The sequence below is a fragment of the Chaetura pelagica genome, unplaced genomic scaffold, assembly GCF_000747805.2.
Source record: "Chaetura pelagica isolate M959 unplaced genomic scaffold, ChaPel_1.0 scaffold90, whole genome shotgun sequence".
Classification (NCBI taxonomy): Eukaryota; Metazoa; Chordata; class Aves; order Apodiformes; family Apodidae; genus Chaetura; species Chaetura pelagica.
Genome location: NW_009953496.1, coordinates 8,779,975 through 8,793,322, shown reverse-complemented (window position 1 = coordinate 8,793,322; position 13,348 = coordinate 8,779,975). Strand labels below are relative to the sequence as shown.

Below are 13,348 nucleotides of genomic sequence, written 5' to 3'. Positions count from 1 at the left end.
AGTGCACTTGGTGTCTTGGGACAGCGTGAGATTTTTCCCAAAGTTTACTGCTTGTTGTTTTTTTGGTTGGTTGGTTGGTTTTTTAAAATATATTTATTTCAAACACAGCAGCTCACTGCTGTGATTGTGCTTTTTCACACGTGTTTTTACCTCCCGTGACGCTCGGTAGATGAGGCCGTAGCAGTTTAGGTGCAGGCGCTGCACTTGCGGGCACGTAGGAGCCAGCCCGAGAAACCCTCTCTGCTGCCTCAGCGTTAAAGAGGTGCAGCACCAGGTGTAACACATGCTGTGGCTGAGGATCTCCCAACGTCTGAAGTTAAACTGCGCGGCGAGGGAGAGAAAAGGTGGTTTTTGGGTCGGTGAAGTGAGTAGGAATAGTTTCTGTGGTCTGAGCACAGAACGTTGTGGGCGGTGGGATCCTCACAGGCGAAGAGAGAGTGTCTGGTATTCCTCTGCTCCCACTTCTGGAAAATACAATTCGGGAATTATTAAAACTGCAGTGGGAGACTTGTTTCAAGCTTTTGCTGTACGTGTCTAGTGCTTTGTGAGCACATCCACGTGCCAGTGATCTCGAAACCTAAAACTTCAGTAAATGGTTTTCTGCTCTTCTTAGTATGTTCTGCTTTTCCTGAAAGAAGCTGTGGTTCTGGTAAGGGATTGAGTTACTGCCAAACCCTGTGCTTGTCTTGATGGTAATTCTGCAGATAATTCTTTCTGTGCTGCTTTTAGGGAAGGTAGGTTACCTGTAGGGCAATATCTATTATATTTAGGTGTTGTAATGAGAAATAAATTGCACCAAAAAAGAGTAGGTTTTGTATTTCTGCATTTCTGGCTAGTGGCTGCTTTAGTTCTCAGTATTTTTGGTTCTGTCTTTACATGTGAGCATTGCGTTGCTGGAGGGAACCAGCTTAGTGGTCTTGTGAGTTCCAGCAGGGCTGACTTAGCCCTTCAGCTTGGCAGGGACGGATGAAGTGAACTGCTCCCACCCAGGTTACTTCAGTTGCCTTTTTCTTTAGAAGTGACTTTAACTGGAGGATTTACCCAGCTGTGGATATTCAAAGTTCCTTTTATCACATTGTATTAGACTAGAAGCTTGTTCTGTGTTTCTGAAGAGAATTCTGCTTTACCTTCTTCTGCGCAGTCTTTGATGGAAAGTGGATCTCCCCAAAACCAAAGGGTCTGCGTTTTGGTATCTGCATCAGTGCGTACACAAGTATGCACAAAGACCCAAAGAGAGGGCTTGGTGCAAGAGCTTGTCTTTGTTGTTGTTATTGTTTGCTTTTATCCAACTATATAATGCTGATTTACAGCCACAAAGTGCTCTTACAAGTCCTGGAAACTCCCACTTGTCTTAAGTGTCTTCATCTCAGCCAAACCGACCTGTTGAAGCTCAGTGAGGCTCCTTGTGTCACTGATAAAGGATTGAACACATAGTTTGCAAAGTGCTTTGCAATCTTTTTGGTAGAAGGTGGTGATAAATGTAGGATACTGCTAAGCTGATTATAGTGATTAGAGTATTTCACAACTTTATATTTCACAATTTTTTGTATTTGTAGTGTATTTCAATCTCTGAATGCATCTGAGTAAATAGATGAAAAGAATGTTTGTCTACTGGGGAAGGGGTGTGATGATGGTGGGGAACAGCTTTTTTGTGGGATTTGGGGGTTTTTATTTTTATTTATTTCTTTTAAACTATTACCGATTCATTTAAAAAGTGCTGAGTTTGGGTTTCTTAAAGTATCCATTCTCTCTCTGCCGGTCTGCAGTAAACTAATGTTATGCTTGTGCTGGAAATAAAATTGTCTGAGCTGGTTTAAAAATCAGTTATATACAATGTGAGCTTGAAATTACTTGAAAGATGAAGTGTGTATTTTACTAGTAGCATCCAAATATACTAAGTTGTCTAAGCTCGTAGGGCAGCATTTTCTTACATATGTCCCACTTTCATCTCTGGGTGGAGGGTCCAAGTTGTCTTGGAGCTTTCTTGTTCCCAGCAATCTCAAAATGTTCAGAGTAAATACAGTTTTTTGGGGGGAAACTCCATTGTTTTATTTTTTTCCCAGGCATCTGTTCAGGGTGTTGCAGGCTAGTGTTACAGATTATTTCAACAGTAAATAGGCAGTAAGTCTTTTGGCTTCCCTTGTCAGAAGAAAACCCCACAAAACTGCCAAGTAGATTTAAAGTCCTTTTGACCAATTTCCCTGTGTAGTCTATAACTAACTGTCAGCTTCTAAGTGGTATTTTGAGAAACACTCTGAGAGTGAAGACAGCTTTTGAAAGCTCTGGGGGAAGGAGATACTTAATTCACAATTTCTAGTCCCATGTAGGAACTGGAGTAGGGTGCGTCTTGGCAGTATTTTGTAGGATGTGCTAGAGGTTTTGTGGGTGGTAACCTGTAACTCTTTCTGAGCATGAGCACGTCAGTTGTGCTTTTAAATGACTTTGCAATTTTATGTAGGCTGGTGTAACCCAGCTGAGTTTGGTCAAATTAATCCTGATTTAAACTGAGTGCGGGTGAAACCAGAATTAGGTTTCTAGGCTTTTTGTGTTGACTAATCCTGATAGTGCACTGAATCAGAATACAAACCCTGTGAAACTGGGGCAGCTAATTTAGAAGAACTTTAAGAAAGCTTTTCATGTGTTCTAACAGGTGGCTTTTTCTTCTTTCTTCTTTTATGATCAAGTAAAAGACCCGTGTTGGTTCTTCAGAATGACTCTCTCTACTCTCAGAGACGTCCTTACACCAGTGAAGATGAGGCCTGGAAAACCTTTCTTGAAAATCCCCTTACAGCAGCTACCAAAGCTATGATGAGCATCAATGGTGATGAAGACAGTGCAGCTGCCCTCGGACTACTGTATGATTACTATAAGGTAGATTGGCGTGGATACGCTCTGGCAGTCAGCAGAGCTCTTGCTCCATCTGTGGAGAAGGTGTCATTTATTAGAGGATTTTATAGAAGCCATGAATAAATTATGAGGACTTTAAACTGTGGTTTTTAAATTTTTAAAATCCATGTCTCTTTTTCTGAAAATTATCTCGGCAAAATAAGATGCCCTGGATCTTAATGCGTTAAACCCTTGATAGCACTTTGCCTATTGACTCTAGTTTCTGTAGAAGGCCATGTATTCTAGAAATAGCCACAAAGAATGAGATTTTGGAGCATGTCTGTGTCTGAATGTAAATACACGTGGAGAAAGAAACTTCTTTCCTTTTGCTGATGTGATTGCTGTTCCTGTGGGCCCACTAGCTTTTGCTGGGGTTTTGATGTGCTACCTAATACTAAGCTATAGCTACAGGTTTTTGGTGGTCTGTGAGGGGGAAATGTCCTTTGAAGGAGTTGCTGTCTGCATCCCTCTATCCTTCAGTGAGCTTCAGCTGCTATCGTCTGTTAATCCTTTGACAGCCGCAGGTGTCTTCCCCAGCGTTCACAGTCTTCTCAGAGACATGCAGCTTCCGAGGTGCTCACAGGCAAATTGAGCACCGTCAAACAGAGAACCTCGTTTGTGTGTGATGTGTTTTGCTGAGCATTCTTTCCTAAATGCCAGAAGTCTGAGCCAGGGTAGTTACCTGTGGTCTGTGTCAGTGGAGACCAGCAGGCACTTCTAGGCAGGGAGACATCCTGCTCGTGTTAGGTGCCTGTCTTATGGTGACCCGGCTCACTGGGTAGAGATGCCATTTTTTTTTCTTTGCTGAGCATGCAGGGAGGCCAGGAGGCTGACTTGGCTCGCATGTCTGGCGTTTTGGCTAGTGCCTTTTAACAGCAGTGGGTGCAATTGCCAGCCTCTGTATGCCCTTCAAGCACAGAAAGGGGTTGCCTGTAAAATACTTGCTTGTGCTTTTGATAGCTGAGCATGTCTTATGTATAAAAATATTCTTGTAATGCTTAATATGGAGATTAGTGCTACATACGCATGACAAAATGCCACAAACTCACTGATGTGGATATTATTCAGCTAGTTTTGTGAGGAAAAACTGGCTTTCTGCTTTGTGCTTGTGCTTGCTATGCTTCTTGAAAAAAAAAAACCCAAACACTTTCACCAGACTGATTGTAATCCACAAAATCAATTTTGATTTCTAAACCTGTAGATTGCAAAGAGAATGCTGATGCTGATCCTTCATGCTTGGCAAAGCAGAAGGGATTTGCTGTACGTTAATGTCTAATTCGGGGCTTTCTTATGTTTGGGTATCAGTGGGTGTACAGAAAAATCAGTGGAAGAACAGGTATGCTGTAGACTTGGATGAAGCAAAATGGTTAGAGGTTGAAAGATTTATTGAGGCCTGCTATGAAGTAATGCTGGAGGGACAATGTCTAGGCATTTTAGATACACCCCCTCTTGCAATATTCAGGACAGCTGTTGAGATTGTATTAAAAAAAACAACCTACAAAACAACAAAACCAAACAACTCCTTTTTTTTCCATTTGACTAATGAGCTGCGCTGGTAGTTCAACAGAGGTTGTTAATAAGATCTTACAGGAAGCAGATGGTTTTTTTAAAAATTTAAAATCTAGAGTTTAGGAGTGTTGGACTTGAGGCCAAACACAGCTTGGAAGACCATGAGTAGGGTGTAGTTAATGTCAGCCTTCTAATAGTCTCCAGCTAGAGGTCCTCCAAATAGTGTTGGTTTTTTGTGGAAAATCCAACAATTCTGGTGTTATTGGAGATGCCAGGTTATATGAATGAGCCAGGACTTAGGTTTTAGTTGGGGGATATTTAGAGATGTATACAGTTCAAGCAAATATGCCATCAGCCTTCAACTTAGCGGTAAAGTGGTGGTTCCTTGTGTTGCACCCACGCTAGCAAATGCTGACGGTATCTGAGCAGGTTTCAGCAAAGGACGGTGGTGGGAGTTTACTCCTCCTTTCATCACAAACTGTTTGCTTTGCTGATTCAGGAGGTGTACTGAGAGTGACAGAAGTCCTAGGCACCATGCATGTATTTGCAGAGGAGCTTGTGTGGACTTGCTGCGCAGCTGAGGGGACCTGAACACCATGGGCTAGTCGCAGTGGCAGCAAGAGCCGTTCAGGTCCCTGGAGTGCTGACTGTGTGCTCTGGTTAACTGAGCTGCTTCTTCTAAGTTCTGAAGAGTTCACCTTCTTCTGTATGCCTTGGCCTTGCAGCACAGCCTAGAAATGCATCTGTGTGTGAACTAGGTGGCCTGCGTGATCAGTTTTGCTGTGTGTGATGTTTGCAGGACAAATCCTTGTCCATGGCATAAAACACAGGGAGCAGTATTGAGCTTCCTTAAAACCAGAGCACTGGCCATTACTTTTTGTTCAGAAAAGATTTAATGCAGTTTGGGCCAGTGTGTTGTATGTGGCCATGCACAAAAATAAGCTGTAGCATCCTAGTGCACTTACAACACCTGGTCCTTCCCAAATCCACTGTTTTCTGAGCAGAAAGGAAAAACCTGTTCTTGGGGAAGGTGCCGAAGCTTGGTGGCCTTTCACAAGCCCTAGGCTTATTTGACAAGCTCCTGAACCCTCCTGGCCTGCAGGCAAGACCTGTAGCACAAGTGCAAACCTCAGGGGCTCTCCTCCTGGTCCTGTTCACTCCAGCCAGGATAGCGGGTTTTTTTGCACCAGTTTTCCTGCTGCCTGGTGCAGGCAGGAGCCCAGGGCTGGCACAGCTGACTGGCTTGGCAGTATAGGGATCTGTGGGGCATCACCTGGAGTGGGCCTGGCATCTCAATGCCATGCAGAGATTGATCAAGCTGTAATCCTAATAATGACTGGTAACAGAGTGTGATGCTTTCTTAAGCTGACCTAATGGCTGCGTTTTAAGGAGCTCTTTTTTTTTTTTTTTTTTTTTTTTTTTTTTTTTTTTTTTTTTTTTTTTTTTTTTTTTGGTATGAGAGGAAGAATGCAGTTACAATAAGTTTTGTATTTCCCAGGTTCCAAGGGAGAGGAGATCTTCAACAGCTAAACCAGAGGTAGAGCATCCTGACCAAGACCATAGCAAAAGGTATTAGTTTTTATTTGAGTGTGTGCTCACCACCCTTCCTTCTTAGACCACCAAAGCTGCTTAAATAAACTAACTTGTTGTGCTGGACAAGATAAATTGTTTGCTTTTACTTTGTGCCCCAAATTCCTGTGCTGCTTCAGGAACAGGGTGGGGATGGGATTATTGTGAGAAGAGCTGATGGCCAAACTGCTTGTCCTTGCCACCTGTCCACTTTCTGTCTACTGGTGTCGCAGTCAACATAGCAAAAGTTGCTCTCTAACGTTAGACACAGCCTGGCAGCACTGGCATCCCTTCCAAGGCTGTGGAGATGACTGGTGACTCTTACTTTTGCATGCGGTTGCCTCAGTTGCTCACTGCTGATTTTGTTCTCAGGCACCAGCAGCATTGCTTCTTCATGCATGGGCTGATAGGGAAGGACTTCAAAGTGCTTGTGATTTAGTTTTGCTTTTGTATTATTTGCAGACTCCTTTTGTATCCTCTGGAACTCCTTTCTTCCTCTTTCTGCCCTCCCTCTCTTGTACCTCCCAAGCAGAAGATGATACTGATTAAGTAAATATTATGAATATGAGGTTCATTCAAGCCAGGCTTCCACTCCTACCATTCTCTTCCTTTGAACAGACTAGAATACATTAAGGATGCAGGTGAGGTTTTGTGGTCTGAGCCAACTGAAGGACTTGTTGAGAAGAGCCACTTGGTTCTGAGCTGTGTGGTTCCACTGCTCCCCTCATACCAGCTCTGGTCTTCTACTGACCCATAATCTAGCAGGAAAAAAAGAAGTGGCTAGTTTTCTGCCAGTGGAACAAGCCAAACTGGCTCACCAAGGGGTTGGGAGAGTGTCAGAATTGGTGCACAGAAGGCAGGACCACGTTGTGGGAAGTGGGAAAGAAGGCAGGCTAAGTGGTTACTAGCTATGAGGTTAGCTCAGCCACAGATCTCAGTGTCATCCTGGCAGAAATAAATGTGGTGGGGTGGAGAGTGTGAAGTTATGTAAATCACTTCAGGGAGTCTCAGTGTGGATTTTCTTGGGGTGTTTGTGCATGAAAGAGGAGTGTAATTTCCCTGTTAGTGCTCTTGGAGGATATGCAGTCTTAGGGCAGAGGAGCAGCAGCTTTTCTCCCAGGTCTTCTCCCTCCATCAAAGAGTTTCACAGAGCCTGTGTGTGTTGATGGGAAGAGCCTCAGAGACCTTAGTTTTGGGCTGCTGTTTTTCAGGCAGTGAGGATCTGGGCTGTGAACTCTCCCTTTTTTTGCTGCTGGGTAGTTCATATCCAAAGTGGGGTTGTTTGCAGTGGATGATGTTTCTTTTTTGAATTCGTTTCTCAGCTTTTCAGGTTAGGATTGAGCTGTTCTGCGCAAACAGGAGGGTTGGTATTAACTGTCCTTGTCCAAAAGGCAGAGGAGTACTTCTAGCTCTTGTTTAGTGAGAAAATGAGCTGTATAACTTATGCAATTTTCTTTGTCCTTCAAAGGAACAGCATCCCAAATGTTACAGAACAGTCGCTCATTTCTGCTGGAGAAAACAGAGTCCAGGTTCTGAAAAATGTGCCTTTCAATATTGTCCTTCCACACACCCCTCAGATGGGCATGGACAAGAGAGGCCACCTTACAACCCCTGACACAACAGTCACCGTTTCAATTGCCACGATGCCCACCCACTCCATCAAAACAGAGACGCAGCCCCACGGCTTCGCGGTGGGCATCCCACCGAGTGTCTACCACCCTGAGCCCCCCGAGCGTGTGGTGGTCTTCGACAGGAACCTCAATCCTGACCAGTTCAGTTCCAACACCCAGCCTCAAAACTCCCAGAGGCGAACGCCAGACTCCACCTTCTCAGAGACTTTCAAGGAGGGTGTGCAAGAGGTACTAAGAGAGGTGGTTGCTCTGTGTGTGTGTGTGCATGTCTTGGTCTAGCTGGGGAGATTCGGTTCCAGCTTTCTGGTTCTTTGTGTGTGAGCCAGGCATCTGTCTGGTGTACTAGGAATAAAAGACTTTCTCAGAAAGGTGCATAAGTATAACTTAGTAAATAAAATCTACACAACGTGAAGTTGTTATCAAAACTGAATGACTAATCTTACTAGTGACAGAGCCTTTGGCTTGTAGAGTGTGGAAATAGTTATCTCGATCCACAGCACTGGGTTTTGCAAGAGTTCAGCGCCCCACGGTGCCTTTGCAGGTACTGAAGCAAGGCGACTGTGTCTGTAAGCTTCCTTACTGCCAGTTTCTAGGTGTGGTGTGTCTTGATGGAAAACAGTTTATTTAAGGGCCGTGAGTGAGAGTTAAACTTGGATGAAAATCCATAGTTTTTGTTGTATGCTCTCAACTGAAAGCAACAGAGTAACTGTTTTGATTTTTAAGCCTGGCCTGAAGGAACTGTGTAGCTATACCTTCTTTGAGGTTTGGGAAAGGTTTAAAATGTCCCAGGCTGACTCAGAAGGCTTGTGAGATGGTGTGCTTGGTTAACACCCAAAAGTTTTGGATTAACACCCAGCTCAAGTGTCCAGTTTACACAGAACAAAAATCACTCATTATCTGATGATCAGTTTGCCTGCCAGAAGTCCTGTGGTAATGAGTATCTGTTTAATCTTGGCTTTTCGTGTTGCTGCCGTGTTAATCGTTCTGTGTTGTTTTGTGTCTACTCCAGGTTTTCTTTCCTACTGAACTGAATCTCCGGATGGCCAACATGAATTCAGAAGACTATGTTTTTGACAGCATTTCTGGGTAATGCTTTAAGGCCCCCCTTTACCCATGTCCTCCTGTTATCTTACAGTTGTCCACAAGCAAGCAATCCACAGCTCATACCCTTTTGAGCTGAGTCTCTGTCAGACATGGGGGGGACTGTGGATCTCAACAGTGTCTGCTCATGTGAATTTCATGGTTCAGAATCCTGCCTGTATCTTTAAGGAACACTACCTGCAGGGTTGGAAGTACCACCCAGTTTCAATTGCTGTCTTTGTACCAAATCCCTGTCCCATGGGAAAATGCAATGTCTGTCAGCCCTGCAGTGGTTTAGGAGCTCGCTTTCAGCTGTGTCCCTCTGCCTTGCCTTCTTGCCCCGCTCACTGTCTGTTGGAAATCTACAGCAGAAATAGGAAGCATGAAGGTCATCTGAACTCCAAGGGAGAGGAATAAACTAGTTGTTCGGTTAGCTGCAGTTGATCAAGAGGGAAGAGGAGGAGACTGTGGTCACTGAACGACCTATTCGCTTGTGATCTTAATTCAATTATTAATAGATACTTTTCTGTTCCGTGGGAGCAGCTTGCTGCTCTCAGCCTGAACAGGGAGCTTCCAGTCTTGCCTGCTGATGTGTCTTGGATTTAGCTTGCCAAGAACTTCTGTTAAATGTTCATTCATGAAGGAAATGGTTGAAAAAGGGGCTCATCCTGTTTTCCAACCTCCTTGCCTGTTGATGGCTTAGTGAGTCAACTAACGACTTTGGAGTTTCTCCAAATTAAATGTAGAACGTTTAATCGGCTTTCCAGGAAAATGCCTTAGCAATCACTGCCCTCTTCGCTCCGTAGGAATAACTTTGAATACACTCTGGAAGCCTCTAAGTCCCTCCGACAGAAGCCTGGGGACAGCACGATGACTTACCTGAATAAAGGTCAATTTTACCCGATCACACTGAAGGAAGTCAGCAGCAGTGAAGGAATCCATCACCCCATCAGTAAAGTCCGAGTGAGTGGCAGCCCTTGTGGTTTCTTGGGAAAGAGGGTGTGTACAATGGTAACCTTAGACTCTCCCAGAGTGCAGCAATCTAAACCAGAGCATCAGCACTGAGGCCAGCTTACTTGCTGTCTTACGTCAATGTTCATTCCTTTGCTGTCCACCTACTTCCAGAAAGACCCATCCTGGTTCAGTCTGTTAAGAAGTGGTGTCAGCACTTGTGTAAAGGTGATGCAACACCTGTAACGAGATCCTTGAACTCCAGTTAGGAGAGTAGTTCTGCTCATCTCTGTTTATGACCCAGAAAGCGCTGCTGTCTGCCTTCCTGTCTGGCAGCAGTGTGCCAGCTGTACTGCAGTGTGTCAAGATAGAAAGCCTGAAGCCCAAACCTGATTGATGCCAGGGAGAACTTCCAAAACAAATGTACTCAGTGGCCTTTTCTCTTTCACATCTTTTGTTTGTTTTATATTTAATCTTGCCCCCTCCATCTCTCCTTTCAGAGTGTCATCATGGTTGTGTTTGCTGAAGACAAAACAAGAGAAGATCAGCTCAGGCACTGGAAGTACTGGCACTCGAGGCAGCATACGGCCAAACAAAGATGCATTGACATCGGTAAGGAAGGCTCTTATTGGTGATGTCAAACTCCAAACCTCATTCCTTGGCAACGTCTGTTTTTTCTGCTAAAGCTTTGTTATTTTAAGGAACCTCTGGATCACAATCTTTGCTATCCATCGCTTTGCTGAAAGCCCAGAGTGAGCTCCTGATTGCTTAGAGCTAGGTGAGCAGGCTGAGTTTAGGCTTTGGCATTGGGAGATCTAACACCACCATCCAAACTACAGTTGCTTTGGCATATCCTGATGATTGTAGTTAAATTGTACCTTATGGACTCTGTGGCTGTCCTGAATACTGTGTTTCTTCAAAGGACAAGATCCTATGTAGAAATACCTTGACATGAATGACCCTTCTTCCCACAGCTTCACTCACAACTGGTATTTGGTACATGTAAAGAAAGAAAACACTGCAAATTTCCACTTGCCTCCAGACAAGGCTGGGGCTGGCTTGCTTCCAGTCCTCTCTGGCTGAAGACTGGGTTGTACTGCTAGTACCTTCCTTCTGTGAATAAAAGCGGGGATTAATCACTTGGCACTTAAAGGAGACGCGCATGCAAGTCTTTGTTACTGAAAGAGTTTTATTGAGAGCTTATGCCCTTGTTGCACGGGAGAGTCTCCCTGCCTACAACAGGCTGTGGTGCAGGACATGCAGTATTTGGGATGTCTGCTTTCTCACTGGAGTTTCTCATTTGGAGTTTCTGCCAAGTCCATCGTTTTCCTGCTTCCTCTTGTTTGTTGTTTTTTTGGTTTTGTATGAGAACCATTTCCAGCCTTTTTAATGATCCGTTCTTAAGTACAGTTCATCTTCCTTTGCCCCCAAGGGGTTGCTGAGGAGTTGCAGTTTCTGGATGCTTTGTGTGATTGACAACTCCAAGTGGCATGTTTCCCTCTTTCTCTCTCTCATGCATCCTTCTTTCCAACAGCTGACTACAAGGAGAGCTTCAACACCATCAGTAACATCGAGGAGATTGCGTACAATGCCATATCCTTCACTTGGGACATCAACGAAGAAGCAAAAGTACGTGACCATGATTATATTTCCTGTCCTTTTAGCAAATTTGGGGGCTGGGGGAGGGGAAGGGTGTGTGGCCTACCTGGTGATTAGCATGTAACAAGTTTGTTTACGATCTTACATTAGGCAAAACCTTCTGGCTATTTCTTAAGAGAGCTAGCATGTGCAACCACAGAGAGCTTTGCAACTGCTTTAAGGTTCTTGGCAGACCTACCTACCTGACAGACAAGTACTGACAAAAGGAAGCACTGAGCGTTTCCAGAGCAGATGAAGTGGTACAGGAGATGTGATGGAGCATAGCTGAGCTTGGCAGAGAGCACACTCTCTTGGAGGTTCTCAGAAGAAGGTTGGGGGGGGGTAGCTTCTGAGGGAATTAAGGCTGTGTGGCAATGGGCTTGCCTTCAGCAGAAGAGGGAGTAGCTGATGCTGTTGAGCTCCCAAAGCATGTGTTGCTGAAACCACAGATCCCAAAACCCAGTGACCTATTTCAAGTTAGAGCAGCCTCCTGATGAACTCAGGTTTGATCTTTTTTCAGAACTGTGGGCACTACAGTAAGTGTGTAAGTACAGGCAGCTTCCCTAGCTAGTAGCTAAGTACAGCTGTTTAAAGCCACTCCAACTTTTGAGTAAAGCCATGTATCTTCTGGATGCCAAGACAGCAGGTCAGAGAGTGGAGTTGCCTCCATTCCGAAGGTGTTTTCCAGTGGTTTGTTGCTGATGTTGAAGTGCAGAAATTTTCTTCAGAGAGTTTGATTACTGCCTGGGTTCTGTTAAAAAATTTAGAACAGTTTCCTTCAGTCTTTGGAGGATGGCTGTTCCTTTGCTAGTATGTTATGTGATAGCCACCATCATGGGGAAAGCCTCCTCGTGGCTGTGGAGTGCCATGTCTAGGAAGAGCCTAGCTTGAGGGACCATAAGAGCTCTCAGCAGAAGATGCAGAAATCCTTCTCTGGAGCTGTGTGTGCCACTGTGCACTTCACAAGGCACAGGGGATGTCACTGTGCAGAGCTTGCTGTCATCTCCAGATTAGCTCTGTGTTGCTTAAGGGCTTCAGAGGAATGAGGGGAGAGGTTGTATGGGGGCTGCTGGTGGATTTCAGTTCTGTGGGAGAAGTTCAGGGTGCTTGGTAGGCAGCAGCGAGGAGCTCTTGTGTGCTGCTGCTGAAAGTGCTGCCTTGCAGCATGTGTGACATTACTTCTGAGGCTGGTGTTGGGTGCCAGGCTTCCCTGTTCATCAGATTTGGCTACTGGCTTTGCCTTCAGTCAGGTTGGGAGGGATGGAAAGGAGGAACTTTATTTACTGGAAGATACTAAAAGGCTCATGTGACTTTTGAAGCTTGAAGCACTTTGCTATGTGAACAAAGAGATGACGCTTCAGAAGGGCTTTCAAAAGGAGACAGTAGCTATTCTCAAAGTAGTATACTGCTGTAGCCAGTCTAACATTGTCCTGTTCAAGGAACTCTGCTAACCTGTGTCTGCAAGGTACTGGAGGTCCTAGGATTTGCATGCCAAAGTGGTTAATGCAGACACAGCAACGACTTCAGGTCCCCAGGGATTTGGAAGCACTTGGCAGCTCTGTAGCTGCCTTGCTGCTGACTGAGCCATCCTATAGCAGAAGGGATGGGCTTCTAACCCACGAAGAGGACTTGGAGCTGGTGCCGAGAACTCTGCATCTCTTCCCACCAGGTGATAGAGACCAGCCCTGTGAAGCTGATGCAGGTGGTTATTGCCCAGGTGCTCTGCAGACCTGTCAATTAGTAGTTTCAGTGACTGCAGATCCATGGTGAAATTGCCAATAGCTTGAAAAGGTTTAAGGACCCTCAAGGTGGTATTTCAGCTCAGAGTGGAACTTCATGGGATGAGGTGGTGCAGGGGAGAGAAAACCCAGTCTGGTTTTGTAGCTACATAGGCAAATTTACCTCCTTAGTGTGTGAAATCTGTGCACTTTGGGTGTTGGTTTGTGTGAACTGTTGGTTCCAAGAGTATAAGCCTTGGCTTCTGGGATCAGTGTCATCATGCTAAGATAAAAATAGTCTGGACTTCACTGTTCAAATAATTGGCATTTTTAGCAAATACTCTGTGTTTAAGTGTCTGTTTAACT

At 44.8% G+C, this 13,348-nt stretch overlaps 1 protein-coding gene across 1 annotated transcript in view; it reads left to right on the top strand.

Annotated features, from left to right (window-relative positions):
- The first annotated feature begins 2,691 nt into the window (after positions 1-2,691).
- Positions 2,692-13,348, top strand: part of GRHL1 (grainyhead-like 1 (Drosophila)) — a 32,373-nt gene continuing 21,716 nt past the window's right edge. The window contains exons 1-7 of the mRNA XM_009999150.1: positions 2,692-2,871; positions 5,894-5,964; positions 7,433-7,823; positions 8,605-8,681; positions 9,482-9,638; positions 10,127-10,238; positions 11,161-11,255. Coding sequence (XP_009997452.1) covers positions 2,806-2,871; positions 5,894-5,964; positions 7,433-7,823; positions 8,605-8,681; positions 9,482-9,638; positions 10,127-10,238; positions 11,161-11,255 — 969 coding nt within the window. The 5' untranslated portion in view covers positions 2,692-2,805. The remainder of the gene's footprint in view (positions 2,872-5,893; positions 5,965-7,432; positions 7,824-8,604; positions 8,682-9,481; positions 9,639-10,126; positions 10,239-11,160; positions 11,256-13,348) is intronic.